General features: G+C 40.6%; 1 protein-coding gene across 1 annotated transcript in view; it reads right to left on the minus strand.

The window, feature by feature from the left end:
- The window catches only part of GAD2 (glutamate decarboxylase 2), a 115,386-nt gene that overhangs the window by 3,107 nt on the left and 85,754 nt on the right, over positions 1-26,525 (minus strand). Inside the window, exons 12-15 of the mRNA XM_004380525.2 lie at positions 22,656-22,734; positions 16,475-16,624; positions 10,010-10,117; positions 9,584-9,673 (exon numbers count right to left, since the gene is read on the minus strand). Of these exons, the coding sequence (XP_004380582.1) occupies positions 9,584-9,673; positions 10,010-10,117; positions 16,475-16,624; positions 22,656-22,734 (427 nt within the window). The remainder of the gene's footprint in view (positions 1-9,583; positions 9,674-10,009; positions 10,118-16,474; positions 16,625-22,655; positions 22,735-26,525) is intronic.

The raw sequence follows: 26,525 nt of genomic DNA on the forward strand, positions 1-26,525 counted from the left end.
GATGCATCAATTGGTCCCAACCACCTGGAGTAAAGGAGAATGAAGAGCACCAAAGACACAAGGAAAGTATTAGCCCAAGAGACAGAAAGGGCCACATAAAGCAGAGACTTCATCAGCCTGAGACCAGAAGAACTAGATAGCGCCCGGCTACCACCAATGACTGCCCTGACAGGGAACAAAACAGAGAGTCTCTGATGGAGCAGGAGAAAGGCAGGGTGTAGAACTCAAATCCTAGGAAAAAGACCAGACTTAATGGTCTGACTGAGACTGGAGGAGCCCTGGGAAGCATGGTCCCTGGATTCTCTATCATCCCAGAAATAAAACAATTTCTGAGGCCAACTCTTCAGACAGGGATTGGACTGGACTGTGGGACATAAAGTGATACTCCTGAGGAGTGTGTCTCTTAACTCAAGTAGATACAAGAGACTAAATGGGCGGCTTTTGTCCGGAGGAGAGATGAGAAGGCTGAGACGGTCAGGAGCTGGAGGAAATCAGGGGTGAAAGGAGGAGTGTGCTGTCACAGTATAGGGAGAGCAATTAAGGTCACATAACAATGTATGTTTAAATTTTTGTACGGGAGACTAACCTGAAATGTAAACTTTATTTAAACTACAACAATAAAAAAAATTTTTTAAAAAAGTGATGGCTTATGACACACCCTACACTGATATAGCTTCATCAACATAACAAAGAAAACCCTATTCCCAGATTGGAATATATATATATATATAAAGGTAGGATTTACAACGAATTTTTTTTTATCAGGTTTTAGAAAAATTTTTTTATTGTGCTTCAGGTGAAAGTTTACAGCTCAAGTTAATTTCTCATTCAAAAATTTATACACATATTGTTTTGTGACATTGGTTGCAATCCCCATAATGTGATAGCACACTCATCTTTTCCACCCCTGGTTCCCTGTGTCCATTCATCCAGTTCCTGTCCCTTCCTGCTTTCTCATCCTGCTTTTGAACAGGAGCTGCCTATTTGGTCTTGTATATTTGATTGAACTAAGAAGAACGTTCCTCATGTGTAGTATTTTTTGTTTTATAGGCATGTGTGGTATTTTTTGTTTTATAGACCTGTCTAACCTTTGTCTGAAAAGTGGGCTTCAGGAAAATGGTTTCAGTTATTGGTTAACAAAACATCCAGTCTCTGTCAGACCATTAAGTCTGGTCTTATTTTATTTGAGTTTGAATTCCATTCTCCATTTTTCTCCTGCTCTGTCCAGGATTCTCTGTTATGTTCCTTGTCAGGGTGGTCACTGGTGGAAGCTGGGCACCATCTAGTTCTTCTGGTCTCAGGCTGATGTAGTCTCTGGTTCATTTGGTCCTTTAGTCCTTTGGGCTAGTATTTTCCTCGTATCTTTGGTTTTCTTCATTCTCATTTGCTTCGAGTGGAATGGGACCAATAGATGTATCTTAGATGGCCACTCGCAAGCTTTTAAGACCCCAGACACTACTCACAAAAGTGAGATGTAGAATATTTTCTTTATAAACCATGTTATGCCAATTGACCTAGGTGCCCCCAGAAACTATGGTCCCCATACAACAAATATTTTTGAAGGACACAATTCAATCCATAATAGTGCCTGTGGCCCTTGAGGGCTTCCTGAGTCCTTATTGACTATAAAAAGTAGTATAATAGGAATAGTCATCTAGGAAGAGGCATATCTTTAAATTATATCTAACTATATGTATATATATGATCTGCCCACAGATATTTACCATCAGAGATTATAAATCTAGCATTTGATCTTTTAAATTCATTGCTGTGAATACATGACCAGGAATGGTAGACGTCAGAGAAGATTCAGTTTAGATGCATGTTGACTCAGTTCAAAATGGGGACCATGCTTTTTTATCATAGTTAGATTCATTTAAATTAAGGATAATAGATCCAAATGGAATACTTCTATGACCATGTGACTTCTGAATATCAACCCTTAAATAATCACGAGTTTACAATGAGATTTTCATCTTCAAAGTACTCAATGCATGCAATCAGCAAGGTTCCCCATCAGGTCCAGTCACTGGTTAGTTACTAAAGACAAAGGGCAACAGGCAGGCTTCACATTCACTTCACCGTACACTTCACATTCCGGACCTAGTTTCTTCATCTAAACATGGAGGTGGACTAGATGATGATTCCACCATTGAGGTTTTCTGATTCTAGATTGACTAGTTCTTATGTCCCCTCCTGTCCCTTCCTTTGTCTATAGGGAGGTAAGGTAAAAAGGAATGTTTCTTTGGGGTTGATCCTTCTTTCACCCAAGGATTAAAGATGTATGCAGAGATTCAGGCTCATCCCAGGGAATAAATATAAAAAAGAATTTAAATCTCTCAAGTCTGGGATTAAGTCCTGAAAATATATCTGCTAGAATATCCTAGCCTCAGGACATGAAATTTATTCCTTTGTACTGTGATGCATAGCAAATCGATGTGTTGCTGGGCAGAAAAATCTCAAATTAGAAAATGAATTCTAAATCCATGTGTCTGCAGGAATTTAAGAGAAAAAAATCACATAAATATTCCTTAGTTTTATTTGTGTAATAAATCATGCTTGCTCTTTAGACTTGATAAAATAATGACAATAATGTTTTACTCGGTGAATTAAACACTGATTTAGTTTTCATGAGCAATCCAAGCAAAAGCACATGGTAATGGCACTAACTATTGAAAGGCAGTCACCCCCAGCCTTGCAGGTGAATGCAATCAAAGGTCAAAAGATTAATGTTAACAGCCATCATCTCAAAACAGATTTTGGCATAAAGTGATATTGAATCCCCCCAGTTTCAGAAGCTAGTTGGGTTGGCAAAAATTATGGCTGTCTAAATACATACGACTTTTGGCTCCTTCCAGAAAATGCTTATGAACTAAAATTAGCAGGAACATGGAACATCTATTTAATTGCATAATCACAAATTGCAAGCTAAGAAAGAAAATAGGATTCTGACTATTCTGATGAATATATAGAGTTTTTACTTCTAGAGTTTTTTTTGGTGGGGGGAGTGGGGATCACATGTTTGGTTTTGCTGAACAAGAAAGCCAACTGGGACAGAGATGCTGCCTGTTCCCTAAAGGCCTAATCAATAAGAGCTCCCTGGGGCTGTCTTAAGGGTACCTTTTTCTTCCTTGTGCTGTTATTTTTTTCAATCTTTAAAAAAACAATAGCCACAAAACTCTTCCATAACTTGAATCTATACGCATTTGTTTCCTTCAAAGAGGCTCAGATGAAAGCGTTATGAAATAACCTTACAAGGTATCACAAATTGTATGTTCCCACTATGTATTAGAAAAACGTTTTGTATTTATATCTTAGGAGCCTGAGAGAAATTTTTGAAAAAGGGAAAAACAAGATAACCATAAGTAGGATGTTTTAAAATGTTAAAATTTCACTAAATAAATTCCTCCGTTACATTTGAAAAACATAGACTTTAAAAGAGTCACTTGAAATATGAGGTCAAACTGCTTACTACTCTCCCTGTTTACTTTTAAATCCATTGTTGATCTTTTGAATGGTTGTCTTTACTTGGTTCTTCTTCATTATAAAACCAAAAAAAACAAACCAGTTGCCGTGCAGTAGATTCCGACTCATGGTGACCCCATGTGTTACAGAGTAGAACTGCTCTATAAGGTTTTCTTGCTTGTAATCTTTACAGAAGCATATCGCCAGGCCTTTCTTCTGAAGTGCCTCTGGGTGGGTTTGAACCACCAACCTTTAGGTTAGTAGTTCAGCACAAACTATTTGTACCACTCAAGGATAATAGACTTTTTTTTTTTTTTGCCGGCACCTATCATCTTCAGGATCCATAGTGGCACAGTGGTTAAGAGCTTGGCTGCTGACCAAAAGGTCGGCAATTTGAATCCACTAGCTGCTCCTTGGAAACCCTGTGGGGCAGTTCTACTCTGTCCTATAGGGTCGCTATGAGTTGGAATCAACTCGATGGCAATGGGCATCATCTTCAACAATATTCACTCCCTCCTGCCTTTAGGGCTTGGCTTTCTGGAATGAACCACTTTTACTGAATTTCAAATATGGACCACAAGCTGCCCACTCCCAACGCATGTATCCAATGAAGAACTATTAGAACACTTCCCAGGCCCATCCAAAACCAAAAGAATTAAATTCTGTGGGTAAGACCTGGTCACCAGTAGTCTTCAAAAAGCTCCCATATAATCCTAATGTGCAGCTAGGGCTGGCAAACACTAATAAAAACCCAAACCTGTTGCTGTCCAGTTGATTCCAACTCATAGTGATGCTTTAGGGCAGGGAAGAACTGCCCCATAGGGTTTCCAAAGCTGTAAATCTTTATGGAAGCTGACTGCCACATCTTTCTCTCATGGAGTGGTTAGTGGGTTCAAACTGCTGACCTTTTGGTTAGCAGCCAAACGCCTAACCACTGCGCCACCAGGGCTCCTTAAACACTAATTCGAAGGCTTAATTTCAAGACCTCAACCAGGTTTCCTCTTAGACCTGACGAGTCTGAGCATCAGGAGTCTGATGCTGTGTTGCTTAAGGGCAAGAGTTAACATTTATGAGTGTTTTTGAAGGTTTTAAATCCACACAAAATCCTCCTGCTACAGGCTAGTAGTGTTGTCTTCCTTTTACATAAAGGGAAATAAAGGGTTCAGAAAGGTCAGCCAGGTAGCGCAAGATCCTTAGCAGTGCGGAAAAGACCCCGTGACTCGTGTCAGGGAGGTGGTGACTGGAGGAGGGGTTCCCTCACTTCCTTGTTTTATGGTAAATGGAAAAAAAAAAAAAAAAAAAAGACAAACAAAAAAACCTCAGAGTTCCAAATGTACATGATCATCCCCAGCTTCCCACTCCTACAGCACTGTGGGAGATAGGCCCCTGCATTTATCTCCCTTCAAGATTATCTTTTGTGTAGGTTGTTAATCAAAGTTCACCCATGAGTAAATGATGGGAACAAGAGAGAATAAAAGAAAAAGGGTGTCTTACTGGCCACAGGGAGGCCCTGGGTGGCCCAAATGGTTAAGCACTTGGCTACTAACCTAAAGGTTGGTGGTTCGAGTTCACCCAGAGGTGCCTCAGAAGAAAAGACTGGCAATCTGCTTCTGAAAGATAACCACCAATGAAAACCCTGTGGAACAAAGTTTCACTCTGAGACACGTGGTGTTGCCATGAGTTGGGAGCTGACTCAGCAGTAACTGGATTGGTTTGGTTTTACTAGCCATAGCACAATTTAAAGCTCAAGCTCTAAGACTCTGGAGTTAGATTTTCTGTGGGGTTTTGGGAAAGTTACTTTTTCTTCCTGTGCTTCAGTTTCCCTGTTAGCAAAATGCGGAAACAAGCTTAGGGTGCTTTGATAGGTAAAAGATCTAACACTGGATAAAAGTTGAGCCTAGGGCATAATAAAGCAAACCAAACCCGTTACCGTGGAGTTGATTCCAGCTCATAGAGACCCTGTATGGAGCTCTGGTGGTGTAGTGGTTAAGAGCTCGGCTGCTAACCAAAAAGTCGGCAGTTCAAACCCACCAGCTGCTCCTTGGAAATCCTATGGGGTAGTTCAACTCTGTCCTATAGAATCACTGTGAGTCGGAACCAACTCGGCGACACCTAACAACAACATGGAGACCCTATAGGGCAGAGTAGAACTGCCCCAAAGAGTTTCCAAGGCTGTAACCCCCACTTTTTTTTTCCTAAATCTTATTTATTTTGTTGTTGTTGAGAATATACACAGCAAAACATACACCAAATTCAACATTTTCTACATGTACAATTTAGTGACATTGATTACATTCTTTGAGTTGTGCAACCATTCTCACCCTCCTTTTCTGAGTTGTTCTTCCCTCATTAACATAAACTCATTGCCTCCTAAGGTTCCTGTCTAATCTTTTGAGTTGCTGTTGTCAATTTGATCCCATATAGGTAGTTCTTGAAAGAGCATAATGTTCAAGGCAACTTTTTTACTAGTTAAACTATTTTTTTTTTTTAGGGTACTCTATATCTTTTTTTTTTTTAATTGTACTTCAGGTGAAGGCTTACAGAACAAATAGTTTCTCATGAAACAGAAGTACACATGTTGTTTTATGACATTGGTTAACAACCCCACAACATATCAACCCTCTAACTTCTCAACCATTTTTTTTTTTTTGGTGAAAATACACATAACCAAAGATACACCATTTCAAGAATTTCTACATGCACAGTTCAGTGACATTGACTACGCTCTTCCAATTGTGCTGTTATTCTCACTTAAGATGAAGGCTTACAGAACAAAATAGTTTCTCATTTAACAGTTACTACATGTTGCCCTATGACAATGGTTAACAATCTCACAACACATCAACAATATCCTTCCTCAACCTTGTGTTCCCTATCACCAGCTTCCTTCTCCCCTTCTGCTTTCTGGCCCTTGTCACTGGACTCCTGTACCTCGTTAGTCTCATTTGGTTTTATGGGGTTGTCCACTCCCAGGCTGAACAGTGAACCTCGGAGGTAACTCCACCACTGAGCTAAAAGGGTGTCTGGGGGCCATACTCTCGGGGTTTCTCCAGTCTTCTTTAGGCCAGTAAATCTGGTTTTTTTTTTGTGGGTTAGAATTATGCTCTACATCCTTCTCCAGCTCTGTCCAGAACCCTCTGTTGTGGTCCTGGTCAGAGCAGTCAGTGGTGGTAGCTGGGCACCATCTAGCTGTACTGGACTCAGTCTGGTGGAGGCCTTGGTAGCTGTGGACAATTAGTCCTTTGGACTAATCTTTTCCTTGTATTCTGTTCTCTTTATTCTCCCTTGCTCCCGAAGGGATGAGACCAGTGGAGTATCTTAGATGGCTGCTCACAGGCTTTTAAGACCCCAGACACTACTCACCAAGGTCGAATGTAGAGCATTGTCTTTATAAGCTGTGTCATGCCAATTGAGCTAGATGTTCCCCGAGACCATGGTCCCCAGAGCCCTCCACCCAGCAATTCAGTCCCTCAGGGAGTTTGGATGTGTCTGTGGGGCTTCCATGACCTTTCCTTGTACAAGTTGTGCTAGTTTCTCCTGTATTGTGTACTGTCTCACCCTTCACCCAAGATACCACTTATCTATTGCCTATTTAGTATTTCCTCCCCCACCCCTCCCATCCCTGGTAACCAACAAAGATTGTTACATTTTGTGTGTGAACTTTTTCATGAGGTTTTACAATAGAGGTCTCATGCAATATTTATCCTTTGGTGATTGACTTATTTCACTCAGCATAATGTCCTCCAGTTTCATCCATGTTATGAGATGGTTCACAGATTCATTGTTGTTCTTTCTCTTTGCATAGTAACCCATTGTGTGCATGTACCATAGTTTATTTGTCCATTCATCTGTTGATGGGCATCCAGGCTGTCTCCATCGTTCTGCTATTGTGAGCAATGCTGCTATGAACATAGGTGTGCACATGTCCATTCGAGTGACGACTCTTATTTCTCTAGGATATATTCCTAGGAGTGGGATTGCTGGATCGAATGGTATGTCTATTTCTAGCCCTCTGAGGAAGCGCCATATCATTTTCCAAAATGGTTGTATCATTTTGCATTCCCACCAGCAGTGCACAAGTGTTCCGATCTCCCCACAGCCCCTCCAACATTTGTTATTTCCAGTGTTTTTGATTCATGCCAGTAATGCCGGGGTGATATGGTATCTCACCGTGGTTTCAATTTGCATTTCCCCAATGGCTAGCGATCGCGAGCATTTCCTCATGTGTCTGCTGGCCATTTGAATGTCTTCTTTGGTGAAGTGTCTGCCCATTTCCTTTGCCCATTCTCTGATAGGATTATTTGTCTTTTTTTTGTAGAGGTGTTGGATTTTCTTGTAAATTATAGAGATTAGACCTTTTTCTGACTTGTAATGTCCAAAATTTTTTTCCCAGTCTGTAGGTTCTCCCTTTACTCTTTTGGTGAAGTCCCTTGAAGAGCATAGGTGTTTGATTTTTAGAAGATCCCAGTTACCTAGCCTATCTATTGGGTTTTGTGCATTGATGGTCATGGTCTGTATCCTGTCAATGCCTTGTATTAAGACCTGAAGTGTTGGTCCTATTTTTTCTTCTATGAACTTTATAGTTTTAGGCTTTATATTCAGGTCTTTGATCCATTTTGAAGGAGTTTTTGTATATAACATGAGGTATGGGTCCTGTTTCATTTTTTTGCAGATGGATATCCAGCTTTGCCAGCACCATTTGTCAAAAAGACTGTCTTTTCCCCATTTGATGGACTTTGGGCCCCTGTCGAAGATCAGGTGACTATAGGTGGATGGATTTACATTTGGGCTCTCAATTCTGTTCCATTGGTCAATGCATCTGTCGTTGTACTAGTACCAGGCTGTTCTGACTACCGTAGCTGCATAGTAGGTTCTGAAGTCAGGCAGTGTGAGTCCTCCAACGTCCCTCTTCTTCTTCACTAGTGCTTTACTTATTCGGGGCTTCCTCCCTTTCCATATAAAGTTAATGATTAGTTTTTCGGTCTCTTTGAAGAATGTTGTTGGTACTTGGATCGGGACTGCACTGTATTTGCAAATTGCCTTGGGTAGAATTGTCATCTTCACAATGTTGAGTCTGCCCATCCATAAGCATGGTATGTTTTTCCATCCATGCAGATCCCTTTGGGTTTCTTGCAGTAGTGTTCTTTAGCCCTCTTTGTATAGGTCTTTTACATCCCTGGTCAGATTCATTCCCAAGTATTCTATCTCTTTAGGGGCTATTGAAAATGGCATTGTTTTCCCGATTTCCCTTTCATCGTTCTCCTTATTGGTGTATAGGAATCCAACTGATTTTTGAATGTCCATCTTGTATCCTGCCACTCTGCTGAATCTTTCTATTAGTTCCAGTAGATTTCTCATGGAGTCTTTAGGGTTATTGTTTGGTTTTAAGAGGGCTTGTTTAAGGTTTAAAGATTATCTTAAGGCAATAATTTCAGGGGTTCATCCACCTTCCATGGCTCTAGAAAGTCTAGAGTTCATGAGAATTTGATCCAAGACTGTAAATCTTTACGGAAGCAGGCTGCCACATCTTTCTCCATGGAGCAGCTGACGGATTCAAACCAATAGGTTCGGACCTCTTACTTCTCAAAACCGATAGGTTCATACCTTTTGGTTAGCAGCCAGGCACTAAACCACTGCTCCACCTGGGCTCCTAGGACATAATAGTCACTCTATAAAGAGTGGCAGTTATTATTGCTCCTTGCCCTGTTACCTTCTGGGGTCACCACAGTTCCAAAGACCCTTCAGGGTAGCCTTAACCTTGGCATCTCAAGAAGGTCAGCAGCAGCTTTGTTTTCTAACCATTTCTAGGGACAGAAGTTGGTTGCTGTCTTCTCCGCGCTAGTAACTGAGGCCAGCTTCACTTGGAAGATTTGTCCATTTCAACAACTGTTTTTGCTGCTTTGGGGGTGCCAGTAAAGGTTATCACTTAATTATTTACTTTAAGACATCATAAAGTCTCCCTCAGAAAACAGAGAAACAAATGGAAGTGTTAAAAGTTCTGATACACTGGCTCTGCAGAAGCCCACAAAGCACATCTGAAGTCTCATGAAGACAATATGAATATGAAAGGCCCAGTATACATATCAACGCACACATCGAGGCCTCCTGTATCACTTACTTTTGAGAGGCGGCTCATTCTTTCTTCATTGTCTTCCAGAGTGCGCAAACTTGGAGGTACATACCAGAAGCAGACATTGGTGTGCTGAGGCTACAAAGAGGAAAGTTAAGATTTCACATCTAGTCCAAACTGGCAACTGTGAAAATCCAAGGACACTGCAGATCTCTGTGTTTGGCAGGTTCAGAATATAATTCCTACTTTTAAATCAGTAATTGCCTTGGGAGAGCCTGAACTGCACATTATATAGAGTCGTTGTTAAGTTTGATTTTACTTCAGCTCAGAAAAGATACCCCAGCATCTATTGCTTCCCCTTTGTAGTGGCCCCACTTACCTGCAAAAGGACACCATTTACATTAAAAAAAAAATCAATGATAAACATTGGAATTGGCTAAACTCTTTTGGGATTGTAGATATAAGAATACATACCTTTCCATCAAACACCATTTCATATCCTTCTCGGTTTTTAATGATATTGTATAAATACTCTGCCAGCTCCAAACACTTGTCAATCTGTGCTTCAAACCCAGTAGTCCCCTGAGTAAGGGAAGAACAAAGCTGGTTAGGCAGGCTGAGTCCTCAGAGGCCCCTGAGGTACAGGACAAAGTGATCCCTTTGGAGATTCAGGGTCATTCCGCCCCTTCTATCTCTGCCCTCTTCTGGCACTTTCCTTACACCAGGCTGTGTTTCTAGAGCCTTTCCCAGCTGTTATTTTTTCCCTTTAATTCTCTGCCCCCTCAGGTGCTTTTGTCCTCTTTCACTCCATTACTGCTTTCCTGGGTGGGCCCCTTTTCTTCCAGAGCTTCCATTCCGAAAGTCAATATTTTGATTACTCAAGGGGAAAATTTGCTTCTGCCTTTCATTGGAGTAATCATGGAGGTCATTAACAGCAGGAGGGCTGAGCTAGTCTCTTCTTGCAGAGAAGGAGCATCATCACAGACCCACCCTCCCAGGATGCCAATTTAGTCCCACTCATCGTGTAAATGGTCCATTCCCAGACCCCCTCTTTGTTCACCAAAATATCTCCCTTAGAACAAATACGGTAGGTGCTCAACGAATATTTGTTGAACAAATGAATGAATGAATCTTAGGAAGCACACAGATGCTTTTCATGGGTTAGGCTGCCACTTTACAAAGCTAATTAGATTTCTGCCTTGGGGATAAATGATTCAAGTGTCTGTAATGGTGAACATTATCATAGAGGCCTTTTAGTTTCCAGCTCTAGGAGCCAGGATCTGGACTTATGAAAAACAACAGCACAGCCTTGGATTGGAGTTGTTTAACAGAAGTCAGTACACACTAAGGAATTATTTTGCAAAATGGCTTTCCCTATGTACTTCAGCGTTTATTGAGTGCTAATGGAAAGCTTAGAGAAACAACTAATGCTCATCCCAAGATGAGTCACTGGCCTATCGGTGACTACTCCAACATGGAAACCTGAGGGAGCAATTGTCCTGGAGATGAAATGGACCTGTTTCCCGTGTGCACAGTGTCTCATCATCTCAGGGAAAAGGGGGATGACCATAGTGCAGTGACTTTGAACATCTGTAACATACTTAACAACAGGCTACTTCTAAGAAACCTAACGGGTTCAGAAATTAGTTTTCTTTGGCGATTGCTGCTCCAGTCCACGGCTTAAAGGAGGCCAACTGGTTCCTGATGACCCCAAGGATGGTCTTGGGCTGATGCTTGAATGCTCAGGCTAACACTTGTGCCATGTACTCCATGAGTCTGCGGATACCAAGGAAATTAGGATTGGTTTGGACTGACCTGGCAGTTTGGGCCCACTTGGGATGAACCCTAGGTAGGAGGGAGGAAAGCTAATTGTTCTTCAGATTGAATCCTTTGGACCAGTCTAGAGACTGACTTTAAACTTTCATGTACCTGATCCAGAATATGGCCAAGGCCAGTATGACTCTGCCTAGTATGTCCAGCTGTATGGCTGTGACTCATCTCTCTGGTCACATGAGGATTATGACACCTGCCTTTCATACGCAGGGATGTTGTAAGCTAAAGTGAATTCTCTGAAAAGAGTTTGCTACTTTGCAAAGGCAGTGGGATTACCACAGATCAGAGTGGGAGTCCTTTTGCCTTCACCAGTCTAGGACTGTACTCTGGGGATGACCAAAAGCAGTGTGACTGCCTCTTTAGCTGGGGGTTAAAGAGGTTCATAGGAGTACCTGGGTGGTGCAAATGGTTAATGTGCTCAGCTGCTAACCAAAAGGTTGGTTTGAGTCCACCCAGAGGTGCCTTGGAAGAAAGGCCTAGTGATCTACTTCAGAAAAACCAGCCACTGAAAACCTTATGGAGCACTGTTCTACCCTGACACACATGGGGTCAAAATGAGTTGGAGTTGACTCAACAGCAACTTTTTTTTTAAAAGAGGTACATGGGGAGTGACATAGAAAACTCTAGTGTGTCCTTAGAAGCCCGGGGCACCTTCTTTTCATGCTGGCTATTTATGGGAATAAGATCCATGTTTCATTTTAGAAGTTTTAAGATGTTTACGGGATCCTTCAAAACTCATTCCTTCATCAAGTACTTCTTGAGGAGCTATTATCTGCCAGAAGCTCTAATTGTGAGAATGACAAAGGCAAATTTTGAACTTTGTCAAACATTGTGTCACCATGACCTGAATCACTAAGAAGGAAGCTGAAGGCTCAGTTAATTGTATTAAAAATGTGGATTCTCAGGTCCCACTCCAGATCCTCCAACCAGAATTTCAGGAAGATAAACTGTGTTCATGCTATCTTCTTCAGTGACTTCACCATCTCCCAAGTTTTCACCTATTGCCTCTGTGTCATTTCTGGGCCTTTCTTGAGTGCTGGTCATGATTCTTCTCTGTTTCATGAAATCCTCATATAAATGTTCTCAGGCCCCACAGATGCTGCTTCTGAACTAACTGCTGAATCCCTTGCTGCTATCTCCATTTTTACAGCAACACCCTAGTTCAGACCCTCTTACTTTTCATCTAGACTGTAGCTCCCTAATTACCCTTCAGTCAGTTTAGACTCTCCACTAGTTCCAGAAAATGCACTTTAGCTCCTGCTCAGCCTTCTTCCTGGAATGCCTTTCTCCTATCTCTGCTGGATATCACAATCTTACTTCCTCCACCTATCTTATCTGACATCCATCTCCATGTCATCTCTTGATAAATCCTTCTTGATTGTCACACCAGCAATGTGTTCTCCATCCTCTAAGTTCTCAAAATCTGTCTCTGTTTCTCTTATGACCTATTATGTAATGGTTATCTTTGTATTTATCTTATCCTGTCTGGAAAATTGTGGCCTTATCCCATTCAGTGCCAGGCACAATAATAGATGCTCAATAGCTATTTATTAAAATAAATTAATATTTTAGAGAGACAGTAACAATCAGTCACTCAGCAAAGGATTCCAGACATCAAGTTCCCTTCAATGTATTTCTGTTATTTTTTTGCCCCATTCATTTCCCTGTTCCTCCACTATTCACATTTTTAATTAGGGAGGCCACTGAAAACTGCAAGGAAACCTGCCAGTTTGTGTAACCAGGTACAAATGCAGAGATTTAAGGAAGGATCCTGGGTGGCAAAATGGTTAAAGCACCCAGCTGCTAACTGAAAGGTCGGTAGTTGGAATCCACCAGCTGCTCCGTGGGAAAAGACATGTCAGTCTGCTTCCGTAAAGATTACAGCCTTGGAAACCCTATGGGGCAGTTCTACTCTGTTCTACAGGATCACTGTGAGTCGGAATCGACTCCATGGTAGTGGGTTTGGTTGTTTTTTGTTTTGCAGGCCTAGAAATGGGGGACTGATTTTATGTTTGTTTTTTTCATTTAGTATACCACTGAGTTTTAACCACTGAGGAAATCTGTCAACATGGAAAATACCTGTCAAGTCCTAGGTTCCTCTAATGCAGAGAAAATGAGAAGTCTACTAAATAATCACAGCGTTTAGGGCAGGAGCTGCAACTTTGCTAACAACAGGCTTGCATATCTTATGATCATCTAGAACGCCTCCAAGCATCCCACAGGAGGAGGCTCTGTTCTTGCACAGATTTCCCCTAATCAAGTTATCCTGGACTTAGCATAGTGGCTGTCATCAGTGCATTTAGCTCCATTAGTCATTAACAGATTAGTTTGAAGAACAGTGATTTATACTTAGGCTACTGTGTGCTTTATCTTACTAAGGAGAAAATGTGGATTTATTTGAACATTGCATTCTTCAGGCATACCTAATAACAGAGGTTTTCTGAACTAAAGCTACCTTCCGCATCATCCTTCTCTTTTTTCATTTTCAAATTGTTTCCTCACTCCTGTGGAGATGCAAGCTAGGATGTCATAGCCAATTTTTCCATGGTTCTCCTTTGCGGGGAGAGGTTATATCTGACTTCCCTAACTGACATTGCTAGAGAGTTTTTGATGTGAAGGAGCCCCTGAGTGGTGCCAACAGTTAACGTGCTCTGCTGCTAACAAAAAGTCTACCCAGAGGTGCCTTGAAAGAAAGGGCTGGTGATCGACTTCTGAAAAATCAGCCACTGAAAACCCTATGGAGCACAGTTCTACTCTGACACACATGGGGTCATCATGAGTCAGAGTTGACTTGACAGCAATTTTTTTTTTTTTTTTTTACTGATTTGATATGAGAGTGTAACCTCTGATTTGGGCTGTAGGACTGAGCTCATTAGCTCATTACTTTAATTATTATCATCTTTGGTCTACAGCATGGTTATACTCTTTTCTTTTGGCAAAAAAAATTAAAAAGCAGCTTTAGGTTGAAAAGCAAATGGAAGTTTCTGCAGTTTAGACATCTAAATCCTTGAGGTTTTGCATAAGAAATTAAAAAAAAATGTGTCCCTAAGCTGCTGTGATTTTTGCATTTTCTTTTTTCATCCTTTCTCCTGGTGCTTTTATTTCAGCACTTTAAAAATGAGATCTTTTGCCTTTATCCTGGGCTTCATCTGGTCCTGCTGCTTAATTCACACCTGATGTCTTCCAAGTGATTGCTGTAAGAACCAAGGGGCTTCACCATCCTGGAAAGGAGCCTTCAGATGGGGAAAGAGCAGCAGGAACTGATGAGCCACGAGAGGAACATGTTTGTGTAGATATAGCTAATGATGATCCTCTTAATAAAAACACCACAGGCAAGAGACAAAAAGAATAACCTTTGAAGTAAGGTGAACTTGCACAATAATTAGAGACCAAGCTTTACTCAGCTTCTTGTGGTTTGCTGTGGTCAAGTTGGCCCCCAACTCATGGTGACTCCGTGCACAGCAGAACAAAATGCTGCCTGGTCCTGCACCATCCCCATGATCAGTTGCCACTCAGACCCTGTGATCAATAGGGTTTTTTACTGGTTGATTTTGAGAAGTAGATTGCCAAGCCTTTCTTCCTAGTTTATCTTAGTCTGGAAGCTCTGCTGAAACCTGTTCAGCATCATAGCAACACACAAGCCTCCACTGATACATGGGTGGTGGCTGTGCATGGGGTGCATTGGCTGGGAATCAAACCTGGGTCTCCTACACGGAAAGCAAGAATTCTACCACTGAACCACCACTGTTCCTGACCTGGTACTTACATTTATTTTTTGGTAATTCCCACCAACCAATGGAATGAAAAACCTGCTCTTTTTTTTCAGCTTGAGAGTACACCAATAGTTTACATTCTTGATTTATTATTAATTTGCCAATGAAAGTCTTGTCTGAATCTTGTCTTTGGAGGGTGGGAACCACGTATGTGTCCCCGTCAGGCTCTTAACTTTCAAAAGAGGAAATCAACACTCTGCCCAGCTCAAGGGACCAGGGTCCATCACACCACTCTCACCAGGCAACACAGTGTAGTCTTAGGTAACTACCCAATATTCAGCAACACTTGGAGAAAATTCAGCTGGGGTAAGTATTATTATAGAGGATTATCTGAAGGATGTGTAATCCATCCTTCCCTGGCAACCATCTAAGAGTTATGTCTGCATTAAGCAACACCATCCTTACATTTAAAATGCCTTTTCCTAACATAAAATAGTTACATATTGCATTGCTTTGCTCCCAAGCCCCCTCTTTATCTTGTTAGCCACCCCACTCTCTGAACTGCTTTGGAAATTCAGTTTACTATGAAAAACTTTATAGACAGCAGCATATAGAATTCATCCCTATACTTCATACCAGGTGAGCAGTCACTGATTTGTGACATTTAAGTTAGGAATCTGGTAAAAAATTATTATTTTTTTACCTTTCTAGCCATTTACATTTAAATATAATATTTGTGCTCTTTGAAGACAACAATTAGATCCAGCCAATACTGCACACCATTAGTCACAGAGTTTACCTTTCCGAGAGAGTTGTGATCAAGTACAGTTAACTTCTAGAAGTAAACAGAGAAACTCTACAAAGGAGGTAAGTAGGTATTTCTGGAGTTTTTTATTATTATTATTAAATTTATAAGTAGAGGTTATCTCTTGAAACGTCAAAAATAAGCTATCATGGTAGTGTTTTTTATTTTTCCTTTTTGTTCTCCAGATATATGCTTTACAATTTTGCTTTAGCCTATCCAGGTGGTCAACCACTTGCTAAAAACCAAGAACTGGGGACAAAAAGGAAAAAGAAATCTCTCCTAAGACTCAAGGAGTTTTGCCCTATAAAGCAAAGTGGGTTTGTTTTCTAGATGAGTAAGCATTTGAAGCAATTTATCTTAAAAGAGAAAAAAACCGAAAAAACAATGTATTTTATTATATTCACCACTACGCCACCAGGGTTTCCTCTTACTCATGTAGGATGCAGATGTTTAGATACAGGAATAAAGAAACTTAATCTTGGTTAAGTGATTTTCAATTTGGAAATCATTTTTTAAATATGTCATCATAGGTGTCACCAGATATTGTTGCTATTTTTAGCCAACATTCAGCCAATCTACACTACTTACCTTTGCCCTCCACATTAGCCACAACTTAAAAACATCAACATGGCGCCCGCACTGTAAGGCCTTGTCTCCAGTGTCGTAGGACAGGTCATAGTGTTTATCTTGCTGAAAGAGGTAGGAGGCGTGCATCTGGTTACAACTCTGCATCAATCCCTAAAAGAGAGAAGAGAAAATTTAAGAACGTTTACTGACTTTATCAAGTATTCTATTTGATTTGCATTGCAGTGAAATTATTAAGAAAAAGAGAGAGAGAGAGAGACATTGTACATCCTGGAAAAAGGAAACAGTTAAAATCAAATGGAAAAAAAAAATAGGGCCAATATCTGGATGGGATGGGCTTCTATGATAGGTCAACTCTGTGGGATAAATGGCTCAGGGTCAAGTGTCACCAGAAATTAACGAGGGTATACTTATACATTTACTCACTTTCGTAAGAGCAGGCATTTATTTAAAGGGAATAGGGGGGCCAGGAACACAATCAGAGTGTAATGTTCATTCTTTAGGAGAACGATTTGGTGTTCCAGTTTTGTTGTATTAAAATATTTTGACAACTCTTTGGTTCTGTAAAATATTATTAGTGCGATTATTCTAATGTTTCATCCATGTTTATTTCAAGTCCTTATCATTTAGCTGTTGCTAATGTTTGAGCTCTCTTTGGAAATCATAGTCTTCAGGACAGTTCATTGCTATCATATCTACATGTTAAAGTCTAAAAATGTAAAGGTATTGCTATTTTGAGATGACTTAAATATCCAATCTTTCAAATGCCATGTCCCTCTCTCAAGAGTGGTCAGAGCTTCAGTACTGCATCTTCATATTGAATTGCTTAAGGTAGTTACAGTGGAAAATTTCGTTGTTCTGCAATGGAACAAAGATCATTGATTTGCCCCCGAACCATAACCCTACTAAGGAAAATGGGTGGCAAAGTGACTGAATCATTCCAGAGAAGAGGGAATGAATCATGCTTTTTGACTAAAATAGCACTGCCAGTCTCCCTAGAAACCCCACCATTTCTCAATTTGTCATGAACCACAGGAAGCCTTTGACTCTTTATCTATAGTATAACTGCAATTTTACAAAAGCTTTGGCATTGCTTCTCTTCTGACTCACGCCAAGAGGAGAAAAGACTAAAATGTGATCATTTTTTAAAAAATTATCCAAACTAAACCACAATGCAGTGTGACTATAATTTTAACTAGGTCTTGGAAGATCAGATGCCAGGTGACAGACAAACAGAACTGGGCTCTATTTTGTAGTGTAGGTTTCATATTTGCTGGAATCTATTAAATTATTTTTGAGACTAAGAAAAATTAAATATAATGTATTTGTATTCGACAGTCATAAGACACTGATTTTGAAAAAGAAAATTCACTTGAAGCCCAATATGAAGAAGTAAAAATTGCAATAGTATTTTGCAATTGTATTTTGTTTCATGGTCACAGAAACTTGGTTACCACTCTTCCCCCAGCCATGCAAGCTCACAATAGGTGCCACCAACCAGAAGGAAGACTGCTTCAGAGAGTGTGCAATTGTGGACAGATCAAACCAAATCCTACTGGGATAGGAAAAACAGCTCAAAGCACATGACCTCTTAAATGTTGGCTAGCATCAATCTCATTGTTGTACAAAAAGCATAAGTAAAAGTGATGTGGTTTTGCATAGGGAAGGTTTTGGTGAAATAATATCCTGATTCTGAACCATTGAAAAGTTATAGACCACCATGTCTCAAATTATTTTAAACATGTTAATAGTTGCCGTGCAAAGAGAGATTCCCATGGTCAAATAAACTTAGCAAACTCTGTATCATAATTCCTTTCTTTTTAGATATTTGCAATACATATCATATTAAAGGCACCCACAAGTTCCGAAGTAGTGAAACTTGTTTTAAACTCTTTAATTTGCTGTTTCTCAAGCATTTTTGAACTCAGAACCCTCTTATTGCAGAATACTTATTAAAATCATATGAAACAGCAGTATTCCTTGGATCCCAATAAGAAAAATACTGTCAGAGCATCGTAGACTCTTGGGATTTGGGAGGGACCTCAGAGCTGATTTATTCCCAATGGGTGAAGGAATCCTTCCTATACCTTCACTGATAAGTGGTTGTCCAATCTATTCAGTCACCTCCTCTGAGGATGAATTTATTCCTACATAATACATTCATTACTATGTTGGACAGCTTACTTTTTAGAAATGTCTTCCTCTGATTGATTCCAACTCAGACCTAAAATCATTGTATATTCTGATTTTGCCATCACATCTGTATCACCTAGTGTTACTAACTGTTACGGATTGAATTGTGTCTCCCTGAAAGATATGCTGAAGTCCTAACCCCTGTACCTGTGAATGTGATCTTGTTTGGAAATAGTCTGTTTTTTGTTTTTTTTGCAGAAGTTATCAGTTAAGTTGAAGAAGCCCTGGTGGTGAGGGTCAGCAGTTTGAACCCACCAGCTGCTCTGAGGGAGAAAGATGTGGCAGTCTGCTTCTGTAAAAAGTACCTACTCTGTCCTAGAGGGTCACTATGAGCCAGAATTGACTCCATGGCAGTGGGTTTGGTTTGTTTTTTTTATCAGTTAAGTTAACAAGGTCATAATGTAGTAGGATGGATCCTAATCCCTTCTGAGTGGTGTCTTATAAAAGGGGAGAACAGACATGGAGACAGAGATACACAGAGGAAAGACACCATGTGAGGATCTGTCTGTAAGTGAAGGAGAGTCAAGAAAGCTGAAAGAGACAGGAAGGATCTTCCCCTAGAGCTGACGAGAGAGGGGTCATAGTCCTGCTGATGCGCTGAATTTGAACTTCTAGCCTCCAGAACTGTGAGAAAATTAATTTCTCTTCGTTAAAGCCATCCACTTTGTGGGTATTTTGTTATCGCACCCGTAAGAAACTAAGACACTAACCTAGTACCCACCCCAAAGGCTAAAACAAAACAAAACAAACACAAAAACCTAATCTCTTCCACTTGAGAGTCATTTAAACTGTGAAGAAAACTATCCTCCCCTTAACTCTCTAAATTTCTTTTTTTCTCCCCCAGGTTAAACATTCTTACTTCTTTCAACTATTCCTTTTACATCTTTACCAGTTGTTCACCTCTGTTTGAGCTCTAGATTGATGGGGTTTCATATCTGGCACCAAGCTAAGTGAACCTTTCCTCCCTCATCATGAAACTCTGCTTCTTTTATTGCAGGCTAAAATCCCATTAAATTAGGTTGAATTGCATTCTTCTCTTGACTCATTGTTGACCATGCGGTTCAACCTAAATATTAGGCCTTTTTCACAGTCAAAATATTACTATTCTATACTTGGACAGGAGCCCTGGTGGTGCAGTGGCTGCTAACCAAAAAGTCGGCAGTTCAAATCCACCAGCTGTCCCTTGGAAACCCGAGGCAGTTTTGTTCTGTTCTATAGGGTCGCTATGAATCAGAATCAGCTTGACAGCAATGGGTTAGGGGATACTTGGATGTAAGAGCTGTTCCTTACAGTTTTCCCCACGAGCAACTTCCCTTTTTTGGATGTGACTCCCTGTTCCAGCCTATAAAGATCAACCTGTATTTTAATTCTGTCATTACATACATTTATTTTCCCTCCCAGTTTCCTGTCATCTGAAATGTTAATAAGCTTCTATGTTTATTCAAACCACTGATGAATATTTTGAATGGTACAGGGTTAGGCACCAAGCCACAAGGCTCTATCCTGGGTGACATTAAATAGTCAATCAGCAGGTCCTTCTGACGCAGTCTTTTAAGCAGTCCCAAATCTGCCTTCACTCTATTTTCATCTGGCCTGCATTTCCCCTTCTGTCTATTACAGCATGATGGGAGCATCTGGCTGAAATCTAAATTAAAAAAATATAGCATTTCAAGTAATACAGCTGAAGTTTGCATGACAGTGTCGTTGTTAGGTGCTGTCGAGTCAATTGCAACTCAAAGCGGCCCCATATGACAGAGCAGAACTGCCCCATAGGGTTTTCCAGAATGAAAGCTTTATGAGAGCCTTTCTTTAACCATCCTTTCCTTATCTGCTTAACCATTGCACCATCAGGGCTCCTTTGCATGAGATAGGGTAGATGATAATATATTTGTCATGGATTGAATTATGTCCCCAAAAAATATGTGTATCAATTTGGCTAGGCCATGATTACCAGTGTTGTGTGATTGTCCACCATTTTGTCATCTGATGTGATTTTCTTACGTGCTGTAAATCCTCTCTCTATGATATTAATGAGATGGGATTAGTGGCGGTTATGTTAATAAGGCAGGACTCAATCTACAGGATGAGATTGTGTCTTAAACAAATCTCTTTTGAGATACAAAAGAGAGAAGCGGACAGAGAGACATGGGGACCTCATAACACCAAGTAACAGGGGCCAGGAGAATAGTTCGTCCTTTAGACTCGGGGTCCCTGGGCTGAGAAGTTCCTCGACCAGGGAAGATTGATGACAAGGACCTTCCTCCAGAGCTGGCAGAGAGAGAAAGTCTTCCCCTGGGGCTAGCACCTTGGAATTCGGACTTCTGGCCTACTAGACTGTGAGAGAATAAACTTCTGTTTGCTAAAGCCATCCACTTGTGGTATTTCTGTTACAGCAGCACTAGATAACTAAGACAATATTGAACTGAATTTTTAACTGATAGAAAACGTGTCTGAAAGAATATCTTCCAACGTATTCATCTCATTTTGGAAAGGTGGTCTCTGTCTTCAATATTTCTATTAATTACTTTGATGAAGACATAGAAGTTATACTATTTAAATTTTCAGTTCACAAGTGGTATTAACAACATGGAAATAGTAATACCCTTTGACCCAGCAATCCCACTTTGAGGAATCTATTTTAAATAAATACTCAGAAACTCAATCAAAGATCTATGTTTATGGATTTTTAGCAAGCCACTATTTAAAATATTGGTTAATATTTTAACCACAGGGGCATGGTTAATTAAATTATATTATAGAATATGTTGAGGCCATTAAAAATTATGTTTTAGAAGCTCATGCTCACCATTTTATGTTAAGTATAAAGAAGGACAAACATGTAGATGTGATACATATGATACGAATTTTATTTTTTAAAATATATATTCCTAGAAAAATTGTGGAAGAAAATATTTAAAAAATAAATAAAAATATTTATCTTCAAGTGATAGAATTTTAGGTCACCTCAAATTTATGTAGATTTTCTGTACTGCCCAAATTTTCTGAAATGATTATGTGTTAATTTTATAATTAGGAAAAAGCAAAACATTTTTAAAGTAAATAAAGATTTAAAAATCCCTGTAACCTGGGCATGCTTTATTAATGCTAATGAGATAAAATTTAATAGGGATAAACTAAAGCTCCTTATTTGTGTCTCATAAACTAAATGAGCATAGGAGTGAGGAGATGTGACTCTCTTGGGATCTTGGAAGAGAGACGTAGGGGCATTGACTGAGTGTGATCACGCTACAGAGAATGACCTCAAGATTTGTTAACAGAAGTATCTTGAAATGAAAGTGGTCTTCACTGGTTAATACCTATGCAGATGCCTTACTTTTTAAACATGGCAATAAATATTAAATATGTTATTGTTGTTGGATGCTGTTGAGGTGATTTTGACTCAGAGCAACCCCATGTGACAGAGTAGAACTTCCCATAGGGTTTCCTAGGCTGTAATATTTATGGGAGCAGATCGCCAGGTCTTTCTCCCTCAGAGCCACTGGGTGGATTTGAACTGCCAGCCTTTCAGTTAACAGTGGAGTGTTCAACCGTTGTGCCACCAGGGCTCCTTAGTATTAAATATAATTTAATATAATTAACCCCTCTAGCCTTAAATCCTAACAGTAACCTAATCATATGTTCATGTGTATTTTTTCTTACGGCAGAACTAACCCTTTTTACAGAAAAAACTGGAAATTTAATTTCTTGAGAGAGTAAAATAGGGGACCTCTGGCTCAGAGGACACAACTGAGAAAAGGGGTATCATACTGAAAACCTGCAGATTAGGTCAAAGTTTATATTTGGAAAATTGAGGCCCTCAAGCCCCTTTTCCTCTCTAAGCGTGGGCAGGCATTAGAAGAGTACTCTCTGGGGAATCTGAGCAACTCAATACAAAAGACCTAAAGATACTGACATTGAGAGAGAAAGTCAATTTACATGGACAGCCAAACCCATGGATGGACTGAAACAAGCAAAGTCAAGAAGGACATACCTCTTCTCTAACCAGGAGAGCGGAACACTGCAAAGGGACACCCATCATCTTGTGTGGATTCCATGTGACAGAGTTGGCCCTAAAATAAAGCAAATCATGTAAGAGGGTAGCATTCCATGACAGGCTCGGACTATAAGGCCTCGCAGACGGGCAGCAGAGCTTCTGGGTTCTATGGCTCTGTTTCTCAGACTCCAGGTCAACACTAAATGTACAAAACCAGAAATGAACCCATAAAATGTGCAATATTTTCCTTGTCCACAGAGACAGTAAATAAAAGCAAAACAAAACAAAGAAACAAACATTGCCATCAGGTCAGTTCTGACTCATGGTGACCCTGTGCGTGTCAGGGTAGAACTGCACTCCCTAGGGTTTTAATGGCTGTGACCTTTCAGAAGCAGATTGCCAGGCCTTTCTTCCCAGGATTTGAACTGCCAACCTTTCAGTTAGTAGCTGAGTAAGTTAACTGTTTGCACCACCCAGGGACTCACAGCTTAGCAATGTAACTTCACTACTGCTTTTTGAGAAGTGAGATGGCCATATTCTCCAGAGCTCCCATGGAAGCCTTCATTCTGTCTCCATGATGGGTTGAGAGCCCCTTAGATTCAGAGGAACATCCTGCCCAGTGTCCTGACTTTAGCCAATGATGAAGCAGAGCAGCAGGCAGGTGCACAGAGCTGTCTGTGCACACACAGCTCCCCCCTCCCCCACGGACCTCCACTATCCCTGCTTCTAACACTAGTCTAATAGCCTGGACTACAGAGTCATTACACATCCCACTGCTTAATTGTGTTCTTTTCTTGGCTCAATTTCTCCTCTTCTTATTTAACTGATTATCAGATTTCTCAAATGTGTTTTTTGTAATAGCTTCTAGTAAGTCTCCTGCTTCTATCTCTTCTCTAATCCAGAGTTATCTTTCCAAACCATGGAGGTTTTCAATCTTTTTTGTCCTAACACACTTTAGAAATATACTGCTCTCCCATCAGCAATTGTGGCTTACACAGCAGTGATTCTCAGCTCAGGGATTTATGTTACTTGAAAAATCTGAACCATAGTCCTGGTTCAGACTCCTTTAATAATAATAATTATTGTTATTTTAGTCTGGATACAGCAACAGTGTCTTAACTGACTCTTGGGTTCTCTTTCATCCTCTACCCAGGTCACCAGAGTAATCTAGCTCTGTTTATAGCCCTCTCTTCTTCCTAAATTGTTGACAACTCCCCTTTGCCTACAGCCTAAATTCCAAACGGCAGTGTATGGCTCATGAAGCCTGCATGGGCGAGCCCCAGTCTATGTGTTCAGTCTTGCGTCCTTTCTCTTTCCATTATCCATTTTTGTCACACCAGATTATTTTTTGTTGTCAGAAAATTCTGTTCTCTTACTCCTAGAATAGACTTTTCATGTCATTTCTTCTTCCTGGGATGTCATCTTTGTCAGCTTCACCTGGTTAAATCTTGTTTATTCTTTAGATCCCAGATCAAGTACTACCTCTGCAATCTTCTTCAACTTCTCTCCTTCACTCCACTGTGCTGTTCCAGCACCCTCCTGCTTCCCCAACCCCAGCTCCCCAGGGAAGTAACTGCTCCCACCATGAGTTCCCATTGTTCATTTCACACATTTTTTAGGCAAGGTGAGTCTCTGAGTATGTCTTCTGAGACTGGCAGATCCTGAAGGATGAGGATTATCATCATGAATGTGATCCTGGGGTAAACTCACAGGAGGAAGGAAAGTAGTAGAACAATATATGGCAGCTGTATCTGGAGTGCCCCTGGATTGCTGCTTCTCCTCTTGCTGAAAGGAGCCCTGGTAGTGCAGTGGTTAAAGCGATGGACTGCTAACCAAAAGGTCGGCAGTTCAAAACCACCAGTGTCTCTGCAGGAGAAAGATGTGGCAGTCTGCTTGGAAACCCTATGGGGTCGCTATGAGTCAGAATCGACTCGATAGCAGCGGGTTTGGTTTTTTGTCCTCTTGCTAAACAGTGGACTTGGGCTGACCCTGCTCCCACTGCTTGGGGTGCTAGAGCTTTGGAAAGAAATGAGAAGCTAGGAAAGATCCCATTCATCCATTTGACAGATGGTGGATGTCAGCCGGAGAGGCAGAGAACACTTAGTGGCCAGAGGATCTTATCTGAGTAAATGAATAGTCCAGCTCATTTTCTGGTCTTTCTTTGGTTCTGACAATGGCTGTCAGATATATTTAGGACTGGAATGGGGGGCATGGAAGCAAAGGCAGTTCATGTCCAGTGACTACAACTCCTGGTAAGAGGACTAAATGGCTTCCTGAATAATAATGGAACTGTGGCATTGAAAAGCCCCTTTCAAGAAAATATCTCCTTGCTCTGCAGAGTGACCCTAGAGTCAATAAACCTGGACTCTAAGCAGTAGATTACAGTGGATAAGCGAGGGGAGCTCAGGAGCCAGACAGTCTAGGTTTCATCTAAGTTCTCTCACTTCCTAGCTGCGTGACTTTTTTTTTTTTTTTTACTTATTTTATATATATACATATATTTATTGTACTTTAGATGAACATTTACAGAACAAATAATTTCTCTTTAAACAGCCAGTACACATATTGTTTTATGACATTGGTTAACAACCCCGCGACATATCAACACTCTCCCTTCCCAACCTTGGAGGACCTTTTTTTTTTTTTTATTTTGGTGAAAATATACATAGCCAAAGTTAGACCATTTCAAAAGTTTCTACATGTACAATTCAGTGACATGGATTACATTCTTCCAGTTGTGCTGCTATTCTCACTATCCTTTTCCAAATTATTCCATCTTCAACTTACTGCCCCCTAGGCTTCCCATCAAACCTTTTGAGTTGTTGTCAATTTGATCTCACAGAGATAATTCTTTTTTGTTTTTTGTACCTTAGATGAAGGTTTGCAGAACAAATAGTTTCTCATTAAACAGTTAATACACATATTGCCCTATGACAATGGTTAACAACCCCACGACATGTCAACAGTGTCCCCTCTCAACCTTGGGTTCCCTATCACCAGCTTTCTTGTCCCTTCCTGCCTACTAGTCCTTGTCCCTGGACTGCTGTGCCTCCTTAGTCCCATTTTGTTTTATGAGGCATTCACCAGGTGAACGGTGAACTTCAAGAGCGACTTCACCACTGAGCTAAAAGGGTGTCCGGGGGCCATACTATTAAGGTTTCTCCAGTCTGTCAGGCCAGTAAATCTGGTCCTTTTTTTGTGAGTTAGAATTTTGTTTTACATCCTTTTCCAGCTCTGTCCAGGACCCTCTATTGTGATCCTGATCAGAGCAGTCAGTGGTGGTAGCCAGGCATCATCTAGCTGTACTGGACTCAGTCTGATGGAGGCCATGGTAGCTGTGGTACATTAGTCCGTTGGACTAATCTTTTCCTTGTATCCTGTTCTCTTCATTTTCCCTTGCTCCTGAAGGGGTGAGACCAGCAGAATATCTTAGATGGCTGCTCACAGGCCTTTAAGAACCCAGACGCTACTCACCAAAGTAGAATGTAGAACATTGTCTTTATAAACTATGTTATGCCATTTGAGCTAGATGTTCCCGGAGACCATGGTCCCCATAGCTCTCCGCCCAGGAATTCAGTCTCTCAGTGAGTTTGGATGTGTCTGTGGAGCTTCCGTATCTTTTGCTTTTACAAGTTATGCTGGCTTCCCCAGTATTGTGTACTGTCTTATCCTTCACCAAAGTTACCACTTATCTATTGTCTATTTAGTACCCCCCCACCCCTCCCGTCCCTCATAACCAACAAAGATTGTTTCTTTTTGTAAGTAAACTTTTACATGAGTTTTTACAGTAGAGGTCTCATACAATATTTGTCCTTTTGTGATTGACTTATTTCACTCAGCATAATGTCCTCCAGTTTCATCCATGTT

This window comes from Trichechus manatus, unplaced genomic scaffold (genome assembly GCF_000243295.1).
Source record: "Trichechus manatus latirostris isolate Lorelei unplaced genomic scaffold, TriManLat1.0 scaffold00075, whole genome shotgun sequence".
NCBI classification, from domain to species: domain Eukaryota; kingdom Metazoa; phylum Chordata; class Mammalia; order Sirenia; family Trichechidae; genus Trichechus; species Trichechus manatus.